Source organism: Macaca fascicularis, chromosome 18 (assembly GCF_037993035.2).
Source record: "Macaca fascicularis isolate 582-1 chromosome 18, T2T-MFA8v1.1".
NCBI classification, from domain to species: Eukaryota; Metazoa; Chordata; class Mammalia; order Primates; family Cercopithecidae; genus Macaca; species Macaca fascicularis.
This window is the reverse complement of record NC_088392.1, coordinates 74,722,781-74,749,185: the sequence shown is the minus strand read 5'-3', so window position 1 is coordinate 74,749,185 and position 26,405 is coordinate 74,722,781. Positions and strand designations below refer to the sequence as shown.

The 26,405-nt window shown below is 39.9% G+C and overlaps 1 protein-coding gene across 30 annotated transcripts in view; it reads left to right on the top strand.

The window, feature by feature from the left end:
• L3MBTL4 (L3MBTL histone methyl-lysine binding protein 4) overlaps positions 1–26,405 on the top strand; it is a 448,773-nt gene that overhangs the window by 147,535 nt on the left and 274,833 nt on the right. For 14 of the 30 annotated variants that reach the window (XR_012427319.1, XR_010582936.2, XM_065534193.2 and 11 more), the window contains 6 exons: positions 407–498; positions 18,355–18,459; positions 19,522–19,657; positions 21,689–21,780; positions 23,241–23,395; positions 24,475–24,551. Coding sequence is in view for 23 of the 30 variants with exons in the window: in XM_065534193.2 (XP_065390265.1) it covers positions 407–498; positions 18,355–18,459; positions 19,522–19,657; positions 21,689–21,780; positions 23,241–23,395; positions 24,475–24,551 (657 nt within the window). In the remaining 7 variants the exon portion in view is untranslated. Of the gene's footprint in view, positions 1–406; positions 499–1,931; positions 2,016–18,354; positions 18,460–19,521; positions 19,658–21,688; positions 21,781–23,240; positions 23,396–24,474; positions 24,552–26,405 lie in introns of all 30 variants that reach the window. The other 16 variants (XR_012427318.1, XR_010582934.2, XR_012427316.1 and 13 more) reach the window with 2 other exon arrangements.

Below are 26,405 nucleotides of genomic sequence, written 5' to 3'. Positions count from 1 at the left end.
AATTGACATTCACAGCAAAAAGAAGTATGAAAGTGGAAGAAGAGTATAAAGAACTTTAGACTATTCACTGTAAAATTAACTGAATCACTTTCCAGAAAGCCTGTGCCTGTTCACCCTCTTTGAGAGGAGCAAGATGGAACCCGATTTGAGAGTTCACTGGGCATTCTCTTGAGGGTGGGACATATTCATTAGCTGCGTCTGAAACAGGAAGAGCTGAATATGGAGTGGTTAGGTGATTTTACTAAACGTTCATATGAAATGAGAGAGAAGGCTCTTCTTAGTTGCTGGGTCTTTCAATTACCAATTTAACTCATTAGCCTGCTTCTTGAGTTTATTGTGAAGTGAGTTTTATTATTTTCCTGTCACTAATTGTTTTGAGAAAAGTCATTGTGTGTTTCTCTTCCAGCCCCTTCAGCGGCTGCACAGGGAGCATGGTCTTGGGAGTGGTACTTGAAAGAACAGAAGGCTGTCGCAGCACCTGTTGAGCTGTTTTCCAAGGTCAGCCACTGAAGGACTTATATTTATATTAAGAGGTTTAGTTAAAATGAAATGACTTTCCTAGATGGCCCATCAACTTATTTGAATTATTTGTAGGCTTTGCTGGCAAATGACCCCACAAAATCTAATCAGAGCTTTAGTGTTTCAGAGTGGGCTGGAGCCCAGCGCCACCACCTGTCAGCTCTGTGACCTTGGGCAAGTCATTCAATTCAGTTTCCTCATCCATGAGGTAGGAAAAGTTCCCTACCTTCTTTCTCCTTGGGTGGTTGGAGGACTAAATCAATTGTGTCCATAAAGAATACAGGATGCAATGTGCACACTCTAAATGCTCAATAAGCATTAGGTTTTACTTTTATTAGCCAGTATTACCTGCAGTTAGAGGGATCTGTTTGAGAGTGGTGAGTCAAGCAAGATGTCAGAGAAGACATTGAAACCCCTGAATCCTGGCATACATGACTAGAAAAGTGAACAGAGTAGCCGGTGTAGACTTCCTTGGCTGTCTGCTAGCACTAGGGCCTTACAGGGGATCATCTTTACGCAAGACACCAAATCTTCTGATAGTCTTTTTGTTCTTCTTGGTCTGAGTTTTAGATGTTTTGGGGAAATTTATATGCATCAAATTTGCCTCATTACTTTACTTTTTTTTTTTTTCTTTTTTCTTTTTTCTTTTGAGACAGAGTCTGGCTCTATCACCAGGCTGGAGTGCAGTGGTGTGATCTTGGCTCACGGCAACCTCTGACTCCCTGGTTGAAGCGATTCTCCTGCCTCAGCCTCTTGAGAAGCTGGGATTACAGGCCCATGCCACCACGTCCAGCTAATTTTTGTATTTTTAGTAGAGATGGGGTTTCACGGTGTTGGCCAGGATGGTCTCGATCTCCTGACCTCATGATCCCCCTTCCTCAGCCTCCCAAAGTGCTGGGGATTACAGGTGTAAGCCACCATGCCCAGCCCATTTCTTTACAGCAGGAAGCTACAGCTTTTTATTTGGTTTACTTTTCATGACATCTGTTGAGTTACATCTAGTATTTGTTAGCGTGTGAAAGGGCCAGCATTTGGAATCCTGAACATGACATGCAACAGGGAAGAAGAGGTACAACGAAGATGAAAAGAAAGGGAAACCAAGTGCAGACCCCTCATGTTCAAGAAATGATGCGTGTCCTTTTGTTGTCTAGGCGGTATGCTTCACTAACAAACACTATGAAGGTCATACCATAGAAAATGAGAACATCTAGAGCAGTGTTCTTAACCCAGCCTTCGCACCATCTACTTTTGTGAGCTTTGGAGAGCACAGCGTGGGTCTTCCTGAGACCTACTAAATCAGACCCTCAGGAGATGGGCCTGGAAATGTGTAGTTTGAGAACCTCCTGCATTCTTTGTGCAGGTTTGAGGCCCACTACCACAGAAGGTTTAAGAACCGTGCATTTTCTGTCTAGGAGTCAGGTCCATGTTTCCCCACGTTGTTTTCACCTGATAAGACAGAGGGGGTTTCTTCCATCCAAAAGTGCAAGCTCAGTAAGGTAAGGGATTTTCCTTCATGTATCCCGGCAGTGCCTGCTGTGTTGTGTGTGCTCAGATGATCAGTTGCTATTGAGTGACTTCTACGGAAACTCATCTCGCTTCTGAGTGTAAAGATCTCTGAAGGTGGTTGGCTTGGACCAGGGCAGTTTGGCGTAGCTCACAGTCACCTTGCCCTTTCCCCCCTGCCCCTCCCTGCCCTTGCCACGGGCCCACTGCAGGTTGGGAGGGCAGAACAGAGTGGGCCGAAACAGGAGCTGCCTGAGAACTGTCAGGCGCTGACACGCAAGGGCAGAGGTAGCGGGGTCAAGGTCCAGGATTTGAGGTTGAGCCAAAGAACATAGGTGAGGTTTGCGCCCCGATGGCTGTTGTGGCTAAGGAGTCACACCTGTGCCGTGTCCTCGGATCAGGGTACTAGGGCAAGGGTCCTCTCTTACACCCCCTCCACTGCCAGGATTAAATCAGATGTTTGGGTGTTAGAGGTGAAGTGTGGACTAATTTTCAGAGCAAGGAAAGTTTTGACTGATGGCAGCCAAGTGCTAGATTCTCTGTCCAGCTCCTGTGTTGCCCCACTTTTCAGTCTGTCAGTGTAGTCATGTTATTCTCAGAGCTTCTCCTCTAAGATCCTTTAATCCCCATCAGCCAGTGCAAGAACACCTGCAGGACTGAGAATTTCTCCCTCAGATTTTCCCTCATGACCTGGTGTTAACTAAAAAAAGGCCAAAAGGGCAAACGTGGGATTCCTGTTCCTGAAATAAATCCTCATGATGGTATTGGGAACGGTGTAATCATATGCTCTGGGTCATGTGGCTTTCCCCCTTGACTTTACAGAGACATGACAAAAGAGGTGCTGGAAGGCAGTAAGTGGGAGGGGCACAATGTTGTGGGACATACAGACAGGAGTGGGCCCCCTTGGGAGGGTGGAGAGAGTCAGAGAGACTCTGTTGAGGGAGGTGGGTGGTGAGCAGGTAATGCACCTTTTGATGATTCTTTGGCTAAGGACTTTATCAAGCTTTTGAAGTCTAATGTTTGTCATCTCTGAAAGGAACAGGAAAGCATTAGTGTGTGAGAAAATAGACGTGTTTGATATGTTGGACTGCCTTTCTCTCCAGTCATAATCTAACACTCAAGCTGCTCGCATGTTTAAGACTCCATATGTGCAAATGCCATGTAAGACTGGCCAAAACACTAACGAACGTATGACATGGTGTCTTAGGGTCTTGCCGGCTAATTGGCATATGATATGCAACAATCTGAGGTAGAATGTTAATTGCCCATGGAATGCACAAGTAATGAATTTATTGGGCATTCCATGTGTGAGATGAGACTTCATTCGACCCTGAATGAGGAGGAGAATTGAGCTCACCAATTATTACGTCTGATTTGCCCTAATAACTAAAGAAGATACTTGTGATCAAGATCACAGTGTTACTCTAACTTGAATTTATATTTTCAGATGAAATAAGCATTGTCTATAATTGAAAATAGTTTTCAATATAATCAAAAAGGCAGTTGATTCATGTCAGCTTTCCAAGAAGGAGCATAAGACTCAACTCAATTTTATATTGACATTGTGCTTTTGGCTATTAATGTTCATTTTCATTGTGTAAATATTATTATAATGTTGTTCAGGTCAGCCAGCTGAGATGGAACCCTTCAACTGTTGACACTGAAATGTGGAAAATAAAACTTAATTCTATGCTTAGAAAACCCTAAAGACTCTGTCAAAAGGCTCCTGGGACTGATAAATGACTTCAGTAAAGTTTTAGGATACAAAATCAATGTATAAAAGTCAGTAGCATTTCTGTACCCGAATAATGTTCAAGCTGAGAGAAAATCAAGAACACAATCCCAATTACAATAGGCACACAAAGAGAAAAATATCTAGGAATACATTTAACCAAGAAGGTGAAAGATCTTTTCAAGGAGAACTACGAAACATGGCTAAAAGAAATCACAGATGACATAAACAAATGGAAAAACATTCCGTGCTCATGGGTGGGAAGAATCAGTATCCTTAAAGTGGCCATACTGCACCTGTGCTCTGCATCCTTTCCATTCCTGCCTTTCTAGAGATTTTACTCCATCAGTTATCTCATGACCTGTCTGTAAGTTGCCATTTCTTCTCTTTTGAACATTTCCTTTTAGAGCCAGGCGAGGTGGCTCACGCCTGTAATCCCAGCACTTTGGGAGGCCCAGGTGGGCGGATCACCTGAGGTTGGGAGTTCGAGACCAGCCTGACCAACATGGAGAAACCCCGTCTCTACTAAAAATACAAAATTAGCTGGGCGTGGTGGTGCATGCCTATAATCCCAGTTGCTCCGGAGGCTGAGGCAGGAGAAACGCTTGAACCCGGGAGGTGGAGGTTGTGGTGAGCCGAGATCGCGCCACTGAACTCCAGCCTAGGCAACAAGAGTGAAACTCCGTCTCAAAATAAAATAAAATAAAATAAATAAATAAAATAAATAATAAAAATAATATAAAAACGAACATTTCCTTTTAGAATGCAAATATGCTTAAGTCTGTTCCATCTTTATGAAAAAGTAGTGCCCCTGGGTTCTGCATTTTCCTGCCTAACTCATCTCCTTAGTCCAGACTGGGACTGGCTTCTTGAAATTTTAGACTGAATTTTCTCTTTCTGGATATTTCTAACCTTTCTTTCCCACCTCCAGCCTCCGCAACCTGACCTTTGGGTCAGTTCATCCAGTTCCTTAACTGCCATCCCACTGAGTCGTAACACAGCACCTGCGCCCGCTGCGGGTCCTTCTCCTGGTCTTCGCGCCTCCTCACCTGGAGGACAGGCAGACCTCCGTACATCCAGACCTTTCAGGCCCCCTCAGTGGAGCCAGCTCCCGGGGCCTCGTGTCCCTGTGAAGGACCCTGTGCTCGGTTCCTCTGCAGCCAGCTTGTTGCGCCCTCTCCTCTCTGCTCTGTGTACATTTGGCAATCTAATCTGCTCCAGATTTCCCTCATAATTATTCTGTTGCTACTCTCCCTCCGCAGCACTACTGTCTTCATTTACGGTGCACGCTGGATTTTTTCCAGACGCATTTTTACAGCAGTTCCTTAAGCGATATTTCTCTGTCCAGACCGGCCCCGCCTTTCACCTTGGCCTGCACGCCTTGCCGGAGGGATCTTTGTGAATTGTGGTTTCTCTGTTTATCAGTTGTGTCCTTAACACCTCTGGCTGCTTTTTGTGCCATTCTGTGTGGTTACGTGTGGGTGTATGTTGTCTCTCGGTGAAATTGTGATCTCCTGGATCACAAGCCTGACTTGGGTTTCTTTCTTCTTGTGTTAGTTCCTCTCTGCCCTCTGGTTCCCAGGAGAGCTTCCTGTTGTTTGCTGGCGCTTTTACCTGCGCTGCCTCAGTGAGCCCTTCATTGCTTCCCCTGACTGTGTGGAAGCACCTCCCTGACTCTTAGTCTATTTAACTGAAAACAGCAGATAATATCACCTACTTCTCAGGGATTTTCCTGAAGAATTCCACATCGTGTATATCTCGTGTCCAGCATACTGCAGTGTCTGGCATATAGATGACTTTCTTAAATACAAGCAGTTCTTAAAATCACTCTTTTTCTTGGCCCTTGCTTTTCCCACTGCCTTTTCTCAGCCCTTCTTGGTAGCCTTGTGTGCTCCGACCGCCACCTCCCGTTTGTTCAGAACACTAGCCCAGCCTGGCCTCAGCAGACCTTGTCCTTGCCTCCTTGCTAGAACTTGCCTCCGTTAGACCACAGTCCTCTATCCTTCCAGCCTCGCCTGCCCACGGCGGGTGTTCCTGTCTCAGTCTCCCAATTTGCACTTAAGAGTGGGTGCCCAGCGGGAAACCCGCTGTCCTTGGAGCAGAATCCTTAGTGGGTCACGCTGTTCCCAGCCTCCTCTCTCCTGCCTGATGACTCACCAACTTTAATCCTGATGAAGACAGAAGCGGTTCCTCATTTCATCCCCTTTCTCTCTAAACAAAGCTCAGTCGTGGCATTCCTACCTCCCCCCACTTTCTTGTCCTGCTCTACCTCCTTCCCTTCTTCATAGTTATTATAATCTAGTATGATTTCAGAAAGAAATACTTTATGTCCTGAAAAGGAAATTCCAGCCTTCTGCAGGATGATAGGGTTGCATTGGTTTTTGGGAGGAGCTGGGGATTATTGGAGGAACAGAGGCACCTTCCTGATGTAACCTCCTAATTGTACTAGAAATGAGACAGCCTTATTTGAACACATTCCTGTTCTCTCTCTGTCTTCCTTACTTGAAGTGTAAGTAAAGGGAATTCACCCTATCCCAAATGTAAGTTCTTCACCTATGCCTGAATTATATTTTAAAAATGGAATTTTTCTATCTATACCTATGCATAAAATAGAATCTGAAAGATGTGTACATGTGCATTTTGTTTTTGATAGTCTGAATTTGTATTTAGCCTTGCAGGTGCAGGAAGATGGTTCTGTGGAAATTCCTATTTGTTAAAACTCCTTGTGAAACTTTGAGATACCCAGAACCTTTCCAGCCAAAAGAGTTTAGTCAGATACCAAGTTTTTGTGCTGTGAATATGCTTCCAAATGACTTGACAGTCACTGAGAACACTATCAGTATTTTAATATAGATGCTTCTTAACACTTTAAATATTAATCGTAAGCCAAATGATGACCATGTCTGGCTTTTTAGTACTTTTATAAAATGCAGTAAAATACTTTATGCATTCTGATATGCTTGGAACCTAATTATAGCCTGAGTCTATATCCTCTTTTTAATTGCCTAAACTGTTTGCTTGTCTACCTATTTATTTTTTTTTGCCTTTAGTATATATTTTGTTGCCTCCAGTTTTAAGGTAACTTCATTGGTATTTAACAGTATTCCCAGGGGGGAAAAAGCATTTTTTGAAAGAATACTGTGTGCACTATATTGAGATGTTTGTTTGGAGTTTACATCACAAGGCATATTGAGACCAAAGAAGGAACTGTATTTTAAAAATAGAGTGTGGCCTTGTGACATGAAGTCATTTAAGATGATTAATTGCGGCCGGGCGCGGTGGCTCAAGCCTGTAATCCCAGCACTTTGGGAGGCCGAGGCGGGCGGATCACAAGGTCAGGAGATCGAGACCACAGTGAAACCCCGTCTCTACTAAAAATACAAAAAATTAGCCGGGCGCGGTGGCGGGCGCCTGTAGTCCCAGCTACTCAGGAGGCTGAGGCAGGAGAATGGCGGGAACCCGGGAGGCGGAGCTTGCAGTGAGCCGAGATCGCGCCACTGCACTCCAGCCTGGGCAACAGCGTGAGACTCCGTCTCAAAAAAAAAAAAAAAAAAAAAAAAAAAAAAAAAAAAAAAGATAATTAATTGCTGGGGCTCTGAAGAGCAGAAAGAATTCCCATTCATGTTCATTTCCCGTAGTTTCTAAAGGTCTAAGTTCTGGGGCGGAATTGAAGATACATCCTGATGTGGTTCAGATGCTTTTCCTACATTTAGAATCTGTGTCTCTGAAATGGTGATTGAAAGTACCAGGGGTGCTGGGAAATAGTTGAGCAGATCTGAAGTCTGGAACCAGACAGTCAGGTCAGTACTGCTTTTTAGCTCCTGGTAGGGGTATGAAGCCCCTGTAACAGGCTGCTTATCTGCAGTTCCAGCTGGAAGCTGAATGTCAAGTTCAGAGCTCTTCAGAAGGAGGAGAGATTAAAGAGGAAAATGGTGGCATTCGGAATCAAGGGTAGACACGACGTGTCGTTTAGTTAAAGGAAATATGTATCAGAAGTAACCTTGTCTATTTTCTCTGGGAAGAGTTTAGTCATTGGGGAAAAAATATGCGAGTTTATCGTTTTAGACACTAGACTCAGAGGATTTGTGGAATCAATTCGGTGATGGACAGTGAATTATCAAACAATTTGAGAAGTTGTTTTAAAAAGTTCTTTCTATGTAGTCCTGTATTACGTACGGCGTGGGTTCTTTTTCTTTGTTCATAAATGATCTTTGCTGGTCTAAGGTTGCCTAGATCTAGTAGTGTTTTACCTGCTCTGATCTGTGCTTTGTTTTGGTTTCTGAGACCGTAGTTCAGTCAGTGGTTAGGATGCACATTAAAATGTTTATTGTGCAGCCAAATTTCTTACTATCCGTAGCTTCTGGGGAAATGAGGATTTTGCAATTGAAATTCTAGCAGAATGGATTCACAAAAAGCCAATAAGAACTGCATTCCCTTAACTTATTAAAGTATATTTTTGTTGAGCCCTGAATTCTGTTTCTCTATTTGTAGAATGCCTCTTGCTATAGTCTTGGCAGCAGTTTAGGATTCTAAGTTCAGAATTAATCTATGAAAAATGTTCAAAATAACAAGGAAGTAGTATCTAAAATGAAAGTTTAAAAATACACAATCGGCCATCCTTCACTGCCATCTTAACTGCAGCTTTGTAGCAAGTTCTGTTTAATTATGTAGGTGATGATTTTCCCCATCAGCCGAACAGATAGATGGCAAAAAACAAAAACAAAAACAACAACAAAGGTGTCACTTTGAAAAAGCGGAATTTGAAGCATGCCTTGCTGCCTGGCCTGTATCCCCAAGATGAACAACTGCAGTGAACTGCTGTGTCCTGCTTACTGAAGTCTCCCAAATGTGTATGATTTAGTCAGTGGATTGATTAATTACAAATCCCCTTGAAGGGTAGCCGTGTGGCTCTTAGTCTGTTTTTGGGTCTTAGACCTCTTTGAACATCTTATGAAAGCTATTGATAGTATCCTCAGGGAATTAGGGTATCCTCAGGGAAGAATAATATCCTTGGGGAAATGCCTATATTCATTTGCACCCAAAATTTCATATAACATTCAAGAGGATTCTAGAATGCCCAAAGACATCATGACCCCACTCTGACTCCACTATTAAAAACAGCTATATTAAGGTGTAGTTTGAGCAAGAATAGAAAAAGAGGCAAATGTGTGTATGTGGTGTGTGTCTGTGTGTGTATTAGTGTATATAATATTTTAAGTTCTCTGTTTTCTGTGATTAAAACAAAAGAAAGCCAGAAGATAATCTAACATTCTTATTAAGTGCCACTGTTAACTCAGGTAAAAATCATAAAGTCTGTCAAGGAAAAAGCAAGGAAGGAGCTCCATAACCCCTCATAGTCTTCCATTGTCTTGCAGTAAATAGACCTTTATGATGAAAAGGCTTATTGCAAGATTCCTGGAAGGGCATTAGAGCTGTTATAATGCAACAGAAAGTTGGAAGGATGCAGCCTGTGGTTGTTCATGAGCTTCCCATGAAGTCTTTGAAAGTGTTGATAGATATTGTTACCATTATCAAGGTGAAAATTAGCATTATGGAAAATTTGAGAATTTATTTCAAGTCTGAAATGTGGGCACCACCTTAAAATCCTCTGCCTCCCTTGTCCTCTGCCTCCAGCCAGGCATCAGGCACTGCCCATTTTACCCCCTAACTGTGTACTGAATCTGGCCACTTCCCCCATTCCCAGTCCTGCTTGCACCGGCTGAGGACCTCATTATCACTTGTCAAGGCTGTTGCAACTTTCTAAATGTAATAGAACTTGGCAGTTAAGTGCACAGGCCAGGGTTTGAATTTGAATTCCAGGTTTTGTACTGACCAGTGTACAAACAGAGCAACTTGTGAACAACTGTGAGCCTTAGTTTCTTCATGTTTGAAATGGGGATTGTCATAGTTCTAGTATAGGGTTTTTTGTTTGTTTGTTTGTTTGTTTTTTTGACAGAGTCTTGCTCTGTTGCCAGGCTGGAGTGCAATGGCGTGATCTTGGCTCACTGCAACCTCCACCTCCCAGGCTCTAGCGATTCTTCTGCCTCAACCTCCCAAGTAGCTGGGATTACAGGCACACGCCACTACACCCAGCTAATTTTCGTATTTTTAGTAGAGACGGGGTTTCACCATGTTGGCCAGGATGGTCTTGATCTCTTGACCTTGTGATCCGCCCACCTTGGCCTCCCAAAGTGTTGGGATTACAGGTGTGAGCCACCGCACCCGGCGCCAGGGGGTTTTATTTTAAGGCTTACGTAGTTGACTTAGACACTGTACATGGCATATGGCAGATTCTTAATTATTGGCAGATACTTAAAGCCTTTTTAACATCTTCTACTTCTAGTTTTGCCACCTTTCTAATTAATTTCCCACAGCGCTGGTAATAAGATGCAAGAATATGTTTTGCATCTTTTGCTGGTGCTTTATCAATTAAGAATGAAATAAAAGTTTCTTAGCAGGACATACGAGTCTTATCACAGCCTGCATCCTGCCTGCTCACTCAGTGTCACCGTCACTTGATTATGTGTATGTGTTGATTTTTTAAGAATGGCTATGCCATTTAACATTTTTAACAAGACAGAAGAATATAAAAATAAAGAGGTCTGTCTTTGTCTGTTCTCCTCTCTAGATGAACCACTCAAAATAATCTGATGTAAATCTTTCCAGATCTCTATATATGTAGTTATGTAGATATGTAAATCATGTTTATATAAATAGCTGTTTGGCTTTTTTTTTTTTTTAAATAAAAAATGACAACACACCATATGCTTATCTAACACTTGCTTGATAGTGATCATGGTTGTCATTCTACCTCGGCAGATCCAGAGATGTGTCTTGCTTTTTTTTTTTTGAGACAGAGTCTTGCTGTATCACCCAGGCTGGAGTGCAGTGGTACGATCTTGGCTCACTGCAACCCTGCCTCCCAGGTTCAAGCAATTCTCCTGCCTCAACCTCCCAGGTAGCTGGGATTACAGGTGCCCACCACCATGCCTGGCTAATTTTTTGTATTTTTAGTAGAGACGGAGTTTAGCCATGTTGGCCAGCCTCTTCTTGAACTCCTGACCTCAGGTGATCCACCCACCTCGGTCTCCCAAAGTGCTGGGATTGCAGGCATGAGCCACTGTGCCCGGCCTGTTTTGCTTTTTTTAAGCAGCTGCATTGTATTCCATGGTCATGTCTATTTCCTATCCATCTAAAAGTATTTTTGTATGTGATATTGTGGTGGGAATCTACCTTAATTGTTCTTTCCAAATTGGTAGTCATGTGTTCTGATGCCATCTTCTTTGCTCTGCAGTCTGCAGTGCCACCTTTATTTATATTAAATCCCCACATTTAGGAGTGCCTTTTATGGACTCCCCATGGCACTGTTTTCACACTTTTGACAGCTGGGGATTACTTAATGGCCACAGGTGGTACATATTCAACCACTAATTTTAGATATTTAAAACATTTATTGTGTTTATAATTATGAAATAAGTTAAAAATTATGAAGTCTTTAATTAGCAAGGGTAATGGGGATGCTTATAACTTTCGGTAATATTCTAGCATCCTGACCAATCACTCAAATAGGAAAGCCAGATACAGTTACACTGTGGCCTTGGGCATGTCATCTGTAAAATGTGCGTAATAACACTTACTGCATAGGGTTTTTATGATGATTTAATGTGTTAATGTTTTTAAGTACTTAACACAGTATCTGGAGCAATGTTAAAAGGCATCTATGTATGGCTTGATAAAGGACAGCTTAGACTCTATAACTATTCCTTCTCAATCTTATATTCTTCATTTCTGTTACTGAGAAGATTGTATCTAACCGTTCTAGGTTTCTGGCTATAACAGCAAGTGCTTGGCGGTTTCTCACACAGTTGTCAATCATGCTGTTTATTCAGACCAAACATAAACTCAGATTCCTTTTGCTTCATCAAATGCAGAGTCGACAAGACTCTCACACTCAAAACCTGACAGGTTGAGTCTCCCTACTTTAGCAAAGCCTGCAAGGGCCTTCCTGACTTTCTCTTTGGTTGTATTCATCTTGGAACATATTTCTTCATGTTCTCTTCTGTAGCATTTGAATTATTTTGGACATTACTGATAACATAATTTTTTTTTTCCATTGAGTAAAGAAAGTCATCAAATTTTGTCAAAGAGTTAAATTCTCTGTGGTCAAGCTGTTTATATCACAGTTCACCCATGTAAGACTCCCTGATATCTCACCCTTCAAACTTAAAATAGTGACATTTTGTCCCCCGAGGGACACATTGGAACAATTTTAGATGTGGAAGATATTGCTGAGATAAACCATTTGAGCAGGCTGCTGAGTTCATGGGAAAGGTTTTTGTGTAGTAAGAAATTTTGTTTTTGTCATCTGCACGTAAAATTCCTCCTGCGAACATCTTTCCCTTTGAGAGCCATCGTGTGAAGGTTTAGAAATCAGTGGCCTGAGGTCCTTGCCCAGTTCTTTGTATAACATGCTAAAACGTGTGCCTCGGTGGCCAGGATTTGATTGCAGGCCCACTTTCCCCCACCTCTCTCAATGCTGAATTAAAGTGAGGAAACTATTGTTGACTGCCTACCCGTGCCTGTGAATAAGATAGAATATCAAGGGGCATTCAGATGGAATCTTGCAGTTATCACTTGAGTACACTTCTGTGATACACCCCTAGCTGATGCTCTGCTAGCACTGATGGCTGCGGGCCTTCCCCATTCTATTGTGGTTCACACAATAATCATGACAAAGCACATCTCTTTGCTCTCATCACGTGGAGCGGATGGCACACACATGTAATAATTATTGCTTTTAGGAATTTCGCCTGTGGCTTGTCTTCAGTTTCCCTAGGCATGGTGACGGTTTCTTTTTTTTTTTTTTTTCTTATGTTACGGCTCATTTTACAAGCATTTTAAATAAAAGTATATAATTTGTACCTGCTTTTGCCAAGAGGTGTGGAACTTTGAATAATGTTTCTTTTCCTTTATTAGTGACAAAATAAATCAATTTCATATGAGAAAATGTTATTTTGTGGCTGTTTGGGAAAAGAAAATGATGGAACAAACTTTTGTACTCAAGAGCACTGGCATTTCTTTGGAAATGTCCTTGGGGCCTTCCATGGCCTCGAGCCAGGTTTTGTTTTGCCTGTTTAGTTGCCACTTCTGTCCCTTTATGTGGAACACACAGCTGGCAGGTTTTCACAAGACACAGGTCCTTAGTTGTACTCGGCTACTAAACTGGTCGTGTGTCCTAGAGAAAATTTATTCACCTTTCTGGGCTTGAGTTGACCTGTAAGCTTTTCCAGGTCTCTGAACCTTATGATTTTTTATGACTGAATTTAATGGGCCTATTGTTTGCTTAAAGTCTGTGATTCTAGTTATCTTTTCTTACCATAAAATATAATCTTATAAGCACAGCTATCAATTATATTCCTGAAATATAAGATTTTTTAAAAGGAAAAAAATTTAAAATCTGTCAGGTCGTGAATAAACCATTGAACAGAGAAGAGAGACTGATGAAAGGCAGTGATATTTCTCACTAAATGTTGCCTTTTAGATTGCTAAAATGAATGTTTTATTTTTTATTTGAAACCCTCCAAGATATGCCCAGTCTGTTTTAGCTATGTAGTGTTACTTGCAACGTTATAGAAAGCTCCCAAATGTTCCATTGGGAAACCATTTTGAAAGGCTGACAAGAGTAACACTGATCATCTTCACTTCTGGCTGGGAAGTTTTGTCAATGTCTCAAATTAATCAATTACATGTGATAAGACGGTGTGGTTTGCTCAGCATAACACTGTTTCCTCCCCATCCCTAATTTTGTAGTGTTTCAGTTTTGTTAAAACATAAACAATGTTCTTTCAGTTTCTATGGCTTCTTAAGTTTCCTGTCAGCATTAGTAATATTCTCTCCCTGTGGTCTACCTTTTTCTTTGCATTTTGTCAGTGTTGTGTGCATGTGTATTTGTATATGTGTATGGCACTTTTGAAGTTAACCGAGAAATTTCAAAGCAGTGAACAGGAGGTAGTCACACAAAACTTGTTAAATACAATCTGCTGGAAAACATAGTAGATGTGAGAAGAAGTCTGGGAGAGTTAAACACACACATGACATTTATTTTTGTAGAAATAAAATATTCCTGAGAAATCATTCATTCTTGCCATTTCCTTTTGGGGTTTGTCATCTTTTAAGTTTTTCCTTAGAAGCTTCTAAAATGATCTCAGAATGTAAGAAAAATTTAATGACATTTTACAAGCCAATTCATAGGTTTTTAAATTATTTCATGCTTATATAAAAAAAAGGCTTGCATCCAAGTCTAGAAGAAGGTTAGCTGTGGTCCCTATACACAGTGGAGTACAATGCAGCCATGAAAAAGAGTGTGCATAACAGTTGGGAATGGACATGGAGTGGTTTCCAGGAGACATTAGTAATGCAAAATGCCACGTGCAAAAGAGCATGCATAGTATGCTGCCTTTTGTGTGAGAAAGAAGGGGAAATAAGAACAACCTACATATAACTGCTTATCTTTACAAAAAGCAGCTTCGGACGCATAAACCAGAAAACAGTGAAGTTGGTGACCTCCACGAGGTGGTGTGAGGGAATGCGGTAGATAGAATGTGGGAGGAAGAGGTAACATTTTTGAGTAACTTTTGCTAATTTTAACTTTTGGGAACATGTTAATGTGCTACATATTTAAAAAATCATTAAGAACTGAAAGCAAATTGAACAAATTTGAATTCAATTGTATTTCAAATGGATATTGTAACTTTACTGAAGAGAGAACAAATGGGAACCCAAGTAGTTCATGAACACAGTTTTTAACTATATACTCCATTCTTGGATGACATAGGAGGGGGGGAATACTGCAAAGAAATCTTGAGCTTTTAAAATAGGTTTTCTTATTATGACAGTATGGGTAAAACAGTTCTGAAACTGTAAGAGACCCTGTAGGATTTGGTAAATGAGTACATGTGTCGACTTTGTTCAAGGAGAAACACAAAATGGATGCAGGAGGGCAGAACAAACCTTTTGGGGAGGGATTAGACTTAGACGTATCTGTTTGAACTTATGATTTATACAATATATATGTATGTATGGGTATACATGTGTACATGTCTATGTTTGAATGTATGTATATGTGCCTTTTGTATGTAACTAGTGAAGAAATTGGACAACATGTGATTGAATGATCAAAACTACCATCAGCAGTGAGGGACAGAGAGATAGCATGTGCCCCTGGATGTGACGTCCTGAGAAGGACACAACGCATCCATGTAGTATTCCGGCAAAAAATGTACCACCTGAGTCACATCTTGAGAAAGCATCAGACAGACCCCAAATGAGGAATGTTCTAGTAAAAAAGTCAGAGGAAGGGCCTGTAATCCCAGCACTTTGGGAGGCCGAGGCCAGTGGATCACCTGAGGACAGGGGTTCTAGACCAGCCTGATCAACATGGTAAGACCCTGTCTCTACTAAAAACAAACAAACAAACAAACAAAATTCAAAAAGAAAAAGAAAAACAAAACTAGCCAGGCATGGTCGTGCACACCTGTAATCCCAGCTACTCGGGATGCTGAGGCAGGAGAATCGCTTGAATCTGGGAGCCGGAGGTTGCAGTGAGCTCAGATGGCACCATTGCGCTCCAGCCTGGGTGACAGAGCGAGACTCCATCTAAAAAAAGAAAAAAGAAACAAATCAGAGGAGGGGAAATTCTGCATTCTTAAAAGCATGTCAGTGCTATACACGATAGTGACACGGTATGGGCAAAGTTTCTGATTAAGGAAGACTGAAGAGGCTCATCAACTCGTCACATCCGACCCTAGACTGGCTCCTGCGTTGCAGGCAGTGTGTGGGGGTGAATGCTGGAAAGCATATTATTGGACAAATGGACAAAATTGGAATATGAATGGAAGATTAGAAAAAGTATTGTATAAATGTTAAATTTAGAGAAGTTTATAACTGAGTTATGGTTTTGTAAGAGAATGTTCTATTCTTAGGGAAAATACACTACTCTTGGGGAAAATTATTTTGGGGTAAATAAAGGGCCTTCAAAATGTTCAGAAAAAAATTTATATCCATATGTTTCTCTATCTATGTATATGCTTACAGAGACAGGAGAGAGAGAGTAAGTAAAAATGGTAAAGCAAAGCAGGTGAAATATAACAACAAGTGAATCTAGGCAAAGGCTATCTATGCATGTGCTCTCTATACTGTCTTGTTGTTGCAACTTTTAAATTTCCCAGTGGAATAATTTTATTTTTATTTTTATATTTTTAGGTGGAGTCTCGCTCTGTCATCCAGGCTGGAGTGCAGTGGCCCAATCTTGGCTTACTGCAACGTCTGTCTCTTGGGTTCAAGCTATTCTCCTGCCTCAGCCTCCAGAGTAGCTGGGATTACAGGCACGCGCCATCACACCAGGCTAATTCTTGTATTTTTAGTAGAGATGGGGTTTCACCATGTTGGTCACGGTGGTCTCGAAGTCCTGACTTCAGGTGATCCGCCTGCCTTGGCCTTTCAAAGTCCTGGGATTACAGGCGTGAGCCACTGTGCAGGGCCCCTGGAATAATTTTTACAAAGAATAAATTTTAACCCCAAAATAGGCATTCAGGTGTTAAGCAATATTAAATAATAATACAATTAGTGATTAAATGCAGCTCTAGATCTAATAGATCTCGATTGTAGTCACCATTTTCCATTAGTATATGATTATTTGCAATTAAGAATAAACTGACTAATAATGCTTAATCTGTTCAAAACTGTGTGCTTAAAGAAAATAATGATGAATTGGAGCAAATTAGGAAGTCTGCTGTGAAAATATTACAGTAAAAATAGCAATAAACATTTAAAGGTATCTAGAAATAAATATAGCAAAGTATTGTGGCAGTTTTATGTGAAAATTGAAAAACATTTTTGACAGATGAAAGTGATTAGATTAAATGGGAGAGAGAACAAGTTTCTGAATTTAAAAAACTTAATATGGAAATGATTGCTTTCTAAATAGAAAGACTCATTATAAACAAATAAAACTGTGTGATATAGGCAAATAAGTCAATGAAACACAAGAGGGGGTCAGAAATAAGACCTACAAGTATGTAGAAACCAGATATGACAGAGCTGCCTTTGCCGATCAATTCAAGTATGGACTATTCAAAACGCTTTTCTTGAATGATTTGTTTTCCATGTGAGAAAAGTAGGCCTCTCCCTGACACCATAGAAAACTAAATTTCAGTTGTACTACAAATTTAAATATGAAGAAAGAAACTTCAACAGTCTTAAAAAATACCAGGGCCAGGCGCAGTGGCTCACACCTATACTCCTAGCACTTTGGGAGGCTCAGGAGGGTGGATTATTTGAGGTCAGGAGTTCAAGACCAGTCTGGCCAACATGGTGAAACCCTGTCTCTACTAAAAATACAAAAAATAGCCAGGCCATCGTGGCGTGTGCTTGTAATCCCAGCTACTTGGGAGGCTGAGGCAGGAGAATTGCTTGAACCTGGGAGGCGGAGGTTGCAGTGAACTGAAATCGTGTCACTGCACTCCAGTCTGGGTGACAGAGTGAGACCTTGTCTCAGAAAAAAAAAAAAAAAAAAAAAAAAAAAGGAAAATACGTATGTAGCTTCAGAGTTAGGAAGGATTTCATAGGCTGGGTCTGTAGAATGTATAGAAAATAATTGATACATTTCACTATGTTAAAATTATAAGTTTATCTGCAATAAAGTTACTGTAAACACAGTGAAGAGCCAAGTCACAGACTGAGAGTAGGTAATCCATATAATAAAGTGATGTTATCCAGGGTACAGGAAGGAAAAATGGGCAAAAGGAATAAATGGGAAGTTCATAGAACACATAACTTCACGCAGGTACTATTTCAAAGCACATTAATATAATGAAACCATTCTTGAGCGCTAACTACATGTAAGAACAGTCTTCCATCTTTAGCCAGATCACTGAGTTTCTAAACTATACAGTACATTTTTTCAAAAAATTCTTATTTGGGCTGGGTGTGGTGGCTCACGCCTGTAATCCCAGCACTTTGGGAAGCCAAGGTGGTCAGGAGTTCAAGACCAGTCTAGCCAAGATGGTGAAACCCTGTCTCTACTAAAACTGCAAAAATTAACCGGGCACAGTGGCAGGTGCCTGTTATCCCAGCTTTTCAGGAGGCTGAGGAGGAGAATCACTTAAACCTGGGAGGTGGAGGTTGCAGTGAGCCAAGATTGTGCCAATACACTCCAGCAAGACTCCACCTCAAAAAAAGCAAAAACAAAAACAAAAAAAACTTATTTGATTTATGTTTTTGACAAATTATAATCATATATAATCCTGGGGTAGACGGTGATGTTATGCTGTATGTACACAGTGTGGAATGATTGAATCAAGCATACTCACACATCCATCACCTTAAATACTTACCATTTATTCCTCCTTCCTAACTGCTACTTTGTACCCTTTGACCATCATCTCCCCATTCCCTCAACTTCCAGCCTCTGGTAGACACCATTCTACTCTCTGTTTCTATGAGTTCAGTTGTTTTAGACTTCACCTAAGGTGACACCAAATGTTTTAATGTAAAACTGTGACAAATCTCAGTGGCTAATATCATGTCGTGAACTTTTGTAGGATCAGTCCTTTCCCGAGCATGAAAATGGTTTTCAGATTGGAATGAGATTAGAAGGCATTGATCCCCGACATCCATCAGTATTCTGTGTGCTTTCTGTAGCGGAGGTAAGAGGTGGTGTTATTGCCTTGGGCTAATTGCATAGTGATAGAAAGATAATTTTCTAGAAAATAACAAATTTGTTTGATATTTATTATGAATAAGTTCCAATGCATTATGGATTTATCTTAGTCAGCGATGGGTGAAACTATATTTCTTAGTGAATTTTTTTCCTTCTCTGAAGATGAATTTTCTAATAAGTCTTTCATCAACTAGCATTTACTCTTGACTTAACGGGTAAATAATTTTCACTTGAGGTTGATAACAATCTGTGAATCCCAGTGTTTTCTTTCACCTATTAGCCGAGACGTACTTATTCACATTTTAGCTGAACTAATGAGAAATGTGTATGAATAATATTAATGCATATGCATTATACATTTATATAAATGCATGCACTTTATGAAAATTATTTAGAGTGGAGAGCTCTTGATGAATGGCTTATAAAATGTAATACTTACTAAACATATTATTAAATCAATAAAAGATCTTTATATTTCTGATAGCATTGAACATAACAGTCACATTTATTTACTTTACTGATTGATTATGGCTATTAAAGTTGTACCACATGTCTAGAGGATGTATTTATCAGACTGCTTTATTATTCTCTTTATTGAGTATGCTGGATACACATGTTAGAGTTGAAACAAGGCCATGCCTATTTTAGTTTTGCTTTGTACTTTAGCTTACACTGTATTGGAATATGAATCCAGGCCAGAGGGCAGAAGATAGGGTTGCCGAAGGGAATATTTGACAGGAATTGAATTAATAAATAAAACAGTTAATTAATGAATACATAAACTGACCCTCAGATTCCTAGATTGGGTAAAAGGGTCACTATTTTTGCAGAATGCACTAGATACCTATAAGACAGGGTCTAATTTCATTACCATTTTGTCTTAATCAGAGGCCATCCATAAATTTGTTCTTTAATGGAAATATTTGGGTAGAAGGGTTGGCTCTTATATGTTGATAGTACTGACAAAATATGTAAATATTTTGTGAATTTTGTGTCTATTCCAAATACATGGCACTTAACAAATGATTGTAAACTTTCTGTCTTGCAGGTTTGTGGTTACCGTCTAAGACTTCATTTTGATGGTTATTTAAGTTGCTATGATTTTTGGACCAATGCTGGTTCCCCTGACATTCATCCAGTAGGATGGTGTGAAAAGACCAAACATGAATTGCACATCCCTAAGGGTAAGCCAGGATACATTTACCAACTGGAAAGAGAATCAACTGGCATTTCACTTATATTTTAACAACATTTTATGAAATTCTAACAAGAGATCCTGGTGAGAATTGGTTTCCAAAATGAAATTGTGATCCACAAAGAGTAGTAAGACTATAATGGTACCATTTTTAGAAGTAAATATCTTTAAAGAAAAGCATAAATGACTATTTAGGTCAAAAATTCTGATAATGTACAGAGGGTAGAAATAAAATATTATGAAAACATTTTATTTTATTTCATATAAAGTTTATTAAACCTTATAAGGAGTGCAGACTAATATTTAAATCATGGTTGAAATGAAATATCTGATCAGTGATACTGCAAGGTGAGGAAACTTGATTCACTGTAAATAATTTGTTTCAAACTTAGGAATCATGGGAAACATGAAACTATGAAAAAGAAAAATCACTATTTTCTTTTGATGGGAATGAAAACTATCATTGTGTTGTTATATACTAGAGGAATTTGGGCCAGGCAGATGTGACCAAAACCTTTTCGATTTGCTGTGTGCTAGTGAGGTGGGGATGTGGTCAAGGATGATGCTGATGGGCTCATATCTTTGCACAGCAAACTTCTGTACACGGTCTCTGGCTTGGGTGTCAGACTGTTTGATGACTGTGGCAACTTCTGGAGTCAGCATGTAGTCCTTTATTCTTAGTTATCCACTCAGGGTGTCCCCCAGGATCCTCCCCTGAGCCTGATGGCAGAGTCCCTCGAGGTTGCTGGTTTCAAGGAAGCTGGTGACAGGCTCCAGGCTCATTCATTCAGTAGGTGTTTATGGAGCCCTTACCACGTGAGGCACTGGGGGCAACAGCAAGTAAAGCAATGTCTCTGTCTCCATGGGGCTTCATGTCAGAGGAGAAGGATAATGGCGGTGGCGGCAGGGACACTCTTTCAGAAAGCATGGGGGAGAAAGGCCTCTCTGTCGACGTAATGTCCCAAGGAGACGTGGGTGAACTGAGAGAGGAAGCAGTGTGGTGTCTGGGTAAGCCATCCAAGGGAAGAACAGGAGCAGGTGCCCGGGGCAGGAGTGTGCTTGGCGAGGACGAGTCATCTCAGGGAGACAGCAGAGAAGCCCAGGCGGGAAGTTCGGGGACGAAGAGGGTGGTGTTCCCAGGCCTGGAAGGCTGTGCATGGAGTTTGACTCTTGTTCCAAGGCTGGTGCTCAGAACCATATTTTGAGCCTGTACTGTGTGGCCAGCACTGTGTGAGAGCTACGCTAGGGCATGCGAATGGGAGGATGCAGCAGTTTCTAATGGGAGACTTGTAAAGACGTGGCGCAGAAAGCTGGAGCTGTCGACTGGGCTTTGGACTGAGAAGGGGTTTCTGTGCCTGGCATCCTGGATGGCTGCACCATCAGGACCTCTGATGGTCTCTGTGATGTTGCTTCCTCAGGAGTGGGGACAGGTGCGGGAACTGTGGTCTCATCCCTTTGCCCATTCAGGAAAGCCTTAATGGGCGATGAGACTCCCATCAAGCCACCAGAGTACTGACTCCGTATCAGAGCATATGAAATTATATGGCAATGATGTGCGTGATGGGGAAGCATTGTCAACAGTTTTGAACATAATATATTTTAAAAAGGTGAAACCATTTGAAGATTTTAATTTAAATCTTTTGTGGGTGCTAAGGACATTGAATTTATGACAGGACACTAATAATAATAATATGAGGTTGGTGCAAAAGTAATTGTTTTTTTTTTCCATTAAAAGTTATTGATAGCATTAGGAGATATACCTAATGTAAATGACAAGTTGATGGATGCAGCACACCAACGTGGCACATGTGTACAAATATAACAAACCTGCACGTTGTGCACGTGTACCCTAGAACTTAAAGTATAATTTTAAAAATCTAAAAAATAAATAAATAAATAAATAAATAAATAAATAAAAGTAATGGCAAAACCCGCAATTACTTTTGCACCAACCTAATATATTTACTGTGCATGTGATTATGTCTTTTGGGCATTCCGAGTAATCCGTGCTTTTTCTTAGGTTATAGAAAAGATAAATTTGTTTGGATGGATTACCTGAAGGCCTGCAAATTGCAAAATGCTCCGAAGAAATTATTCAGAAACAGAAGTCCTGTAAGTATTTTCTTTCTTAGCATAAATCAAATTTGCCCATGCTTAAATTTCTTAAAATTCACTATATATTCTGTTTTATTTTAATCCTTGAAGAAGTTATGGAAACTCTTAACTTCCTATGACTTTTCTCACCTAGTTCGTCAGTTTCTTATGGGCATATCTTGGTTTTCTTCCTTTAAAAGTATAACTACTTCAAGTAGATGGGAAAAGTTAAAAACTTTATGTTTAAAGCCTACTAAAATTAAAAGTATCTTTTAAAAATGTTTTCTCTTACAGTGAGTTAATCCTTTAATCTTGGTTTTGGTGTTTTGAAACCAGCAGATACTCTAAGTAGGCTTTGAATGTACCCAGCCTAGATTTGTTTAAGTGTAATGAAAACGAGAGTAACATTTTGTACTAATTGAAGGAGTGTTCTGAGGATCTGGGTAGATCACACTTCTTATGCCATCTGTGTCCCCAGAAATCTGGTGAACCTTCAGTAGAGGAGAATAAGCTGCAACCCCAGAAGTTGACTCTGCCACCGGCAGGCGGTGTCACTGTGCAGGCCACTCACTGAATTTCTCTAGACATGACTTCTGTGATCTGGAAAGCAGTGTTATACAATTATTACTTATGTTTCATAGATTTGTATCAAGAAAAGAAGCTATTAAAATGTGAAATTGCTGTAAAATTAGAATGTGCTGAAGGAGAGTAAACATCAGGGTTTGATAAAAGAGAAGTAGAGAAAAAAATCCTCTTTTAGTCCCCAGATATTATGTGTACTCCCTAAATCCCAGGACTGGCTAATTATAGATATATGAAGGGTGGGTTTGTAATTGTTAAGTTATTGTAAATCATAGTTCATGGTATTTTTATACTAAAAAAGTACAGATAATAAAAAAGCATTCACATTTTTAAATTATAAATTTAAATTATATATTAAATGTATATAAATATGTATAAATTCACATTTTAAATTATAATTTTATTTAAGCATGTATTCCTTAAATATTGAAAAAGCCACTTATTTTCAGATTGAGTAATCAAATTGAAAGGATACTTTGGTGCTAATTAGAGTGTATCTTCACCACTTTTTCAAATAGTGGCATTTGGAAACTTTAGAAGCCTATGGGAAGCAGAGAAGATTATTTGATACTTATGTAAACATCATATTTTAAAATTAATGCAAATTATTCTAAGAATCAAAGAGGGAAATATGAAGATGATAAGGGAAAGAAAACCTCCCTGCACAAGAAAAGACAAAAGCACAAAGGAAAACTGGTTTCCTGGGCCTTTGTTATGAGCATAAACTATGTGACAGTTGCCAGATATATTTACAGGCATTTGCTGGCTTTGTCCAGAGGCTAAGCGCTGACAACTGCAGACTTTGCTGATGTAAACACAGAAGTTTTGACAGTGGCTCAGTCTTATTTGGTGTCCTGTTTCTTTTTGTGCTTCTTCCCCTGCTGGTGCTGCGTTAGAATGGGCCAATGCCTAAAGAATTTCAGGTTGGAATGAAGCTGGAAGCCGTCGACAGGAAGAACCCTTCCTTGGTGTGTGTGGCGACCATAGCAGATATTGTTGAAGATCGCTTACTAGTGCATTTTGACAACTGGGATGATAGTTACGATTACTGGTGAGATACGAATGTGTGTTTTGTTTTTGTGTATTCATATGTTTGATGTTAAGAATTTGTTTTCATTCTAGCACTGTTGCTCTTCTTGCTTTTGTAATAGTGATGAGCATCCGGAATTTGGTGGTTGACTGTTCACTTCCTTCTCTTCCATGTGAATGACCGCATTAAAGAGCCCTAGAAAGTTCTCCATCTGTAGAGGTTACCCGGTGAAGCCTCGTCTGAAATAATATAACCAGTTAAGGACACTTTGCTGTATTTTGTCTAGTTTGTAAGGAAAACATTTCTGTGAAGAGGAAGCTAAAAACTTCCAGTATGGTTCTTTTTTTTTTTTTTGGTCTGAAAAACCTTAAATGTACCTTGTCACATTTTTAAAAGGAAAGATTCTAGGAAAATGGGAGTGAATTCTTCGAAAGTGTATGGGGAGCAGAGAAAATGTATGCTACCATGCCATTAAAATAATATGGCATGAGTTGAAAGGGGTCTTTCTTCTTTTTTTTTTTGGATTAAAAACCTGAAATATGCAAGAGGTCATGGCAAAAATAATTTTTACAGCATTTCTCCACATATGTCCTGAGTAATCTCCACGTCCGTGCCTGAGGCAGTGGTTCTTCATGTGCCTGATGGGCCCTGTCTTCTCCTTTGAACTCAGAGGCAAAGCAGAGAGGAATTGTTGTATATGTGTCTTAGGCAGAATATTCTGGGTTCTTTGAAAAGGACGGGGAGGAAAAATGTCATCTGCAGTCTGATTGGGCTGTCCTATTAATATTTTCTCTTGCTGCCAGCAAGAAGTGGTAGAAGTTTATTAAAATGCTCACTCACTTTTTTTGGGAACGTCACTGGCAGTTCAGGTCCTTGCCAATCCCCTGTTAATTTTATACTTTTAAATTTCAAGAAGCTTATGTGAAAGAGAAGTGTGGTAACAGCCTACTAATACAGTACTGAAAATTCCTTCTAATTCTCTCCAGCTGTGAAGTACTGTTTTCTGTGGTATCTCTTGATATCCAGAATGACTGTTACTCTTGAATTCTTTGTCTGGCATTAAGTAAAACGGAATGTAAAATAGAGTTCTGTTTCTCCAGGTGTGATGTTAATAGCCCTTACATCCAGCCAGTTGGTTGGTGTCAGGAGAATGGAAGAACTCTGATAGCACCCCAAGGTGAGTGGACTGCCTGGACTTTCTCTGAAGTCATCTCTGTGTAAGTGGCAATCCTCATTTTTATTTTGTTTATGAAGACCGTATTTTAATACAGGGTATATTATAAAAATGCTGTGTGAGATTCTGTTGACCACCAAGTGCCTGAAACCTGCATTTCCTTCCCCATAATGAAGATGAACTGTGTTTATAAAGATGTCTTAGGTGCTGGGTGTGGTGGCTTATCCCTCTAATCCCAGCACTTTGGGAGGCCAAGGTGGGCGGATCACCTGAGGTCAGGAGTTCTAGACCAGCCTGGTCAATATGGTGAAACCCCATCTCTACTAAAGATACAAAAATTATCTGGGTGTGGTGGTGGGCACCTATAATCCCAGCTTCTCAGGAGGCTGAGGTAGGAGAATCGCTTGAACCTGGGAGGTGGAGGTTGCAGTTGCTGAGATCGTGTCACTGCACTCCAACCTGGGTGACAGAGTGAGACTCCGTCTCAAGAGAAAAAAAAAGAAAAAAAAAAAAAAAAGATGTACTAGGCAGCCATTAAAACAAAGTTGCTAAAAATTTTTATCCAACAAATGGGTACCATTGTTGAATACTGATATTTAAAACTAGCTATTTCTACTTACATAATTTATCTAATAATTTAATTAATTAATTGAACGATATGATTATTAAATATAATTAACTTTGGAGTTAAATGTAGAAGTACAGAAATCTAAGCAGTAAGAACCAACTTACCAATGGGTCTCCAGAACTTGCCAGACCTCCTTCCGCAAATCAAATTAACAGCTTAGCTAAACATTTAAATAAGGACTCTATCGAGTTATTTATTTTTTCTCATTACAGAAATATTATGAAATGTTTAGAGACTTGCTCTGTCAAGTCCCTTTGTTTTTTACTTTAAAAATGAATTAGACGTACAGGCTGTATAATCTTAGTATTTTTAACACAAGTGTTCGAGCAGACAGATATTTTCTTTCAATGAAAAATGTACAGAAAGAAATGTAGAGTAAGGGATGTGCCGTTCTAGAATGGAGCAAATGTTCTTTTGTTTCAAATGATTCATACTTTTGCTGTTTTTTAATGTTTTTGCCTTAAATATAGAAAAATACTAGGATTTCTCATCAAATTCTTGAATTTAGTGAAGATAATTTCAAGAATTAAAAACAATAAAGAAGCCAAACCCAAATCACAAATTATTAAAAAATGCCTGTTTGGTCTAGAAAGGTTTTATGAAATATTTAACACCTTAAATTTTGATTTTGATATATGGAGAGATTTAGAGTCATTTGTTTTATTTTTCTGTAAAAGTGGCTAAAACTAACTTTAGAATAATGTTCCTTAAGATGAGATGAAATGCTCGTCAGATCTCAAGAGTATGTGGTTTGAGTTGGTGTGCCTAGAGACGTGGAATGCTTCTTACCATTTTCATCTGGTGAAATAACCTCTCCACTGCATCCAGCTTGTTCTCACTATGCTTCATGAATAGGCTCAGTGTCTTGGCGTTGAGTGAGCCTAGAAAAATTCTGTGCAGCACATTTGGAATTAGAGGTCCAGAACTGTGCCATCATTAACATGCTAGTTGTGTCTACAAAAGCATTGCCTAATCTAAGATCATAAAGATTTGTTACAAAAGACTATTATTTCCCTATTGTCACCCTTATTGAAAATCCATTGCTCATAGAGTATGAGTTTATTTCAGGACTCTCAGTTCTTTTTTGTTGGTTCGTATGTCCAGTTTATACCAGTATCATGCTTTGATTACTGTAGCTTTGTAGTAAATTTCCAAATTGGAACATATGAGTCCTCCAGCATCGTTCTTTTTCACAATTGTTTTTGTTCTTCTCAGTCCCTTGAATTTCC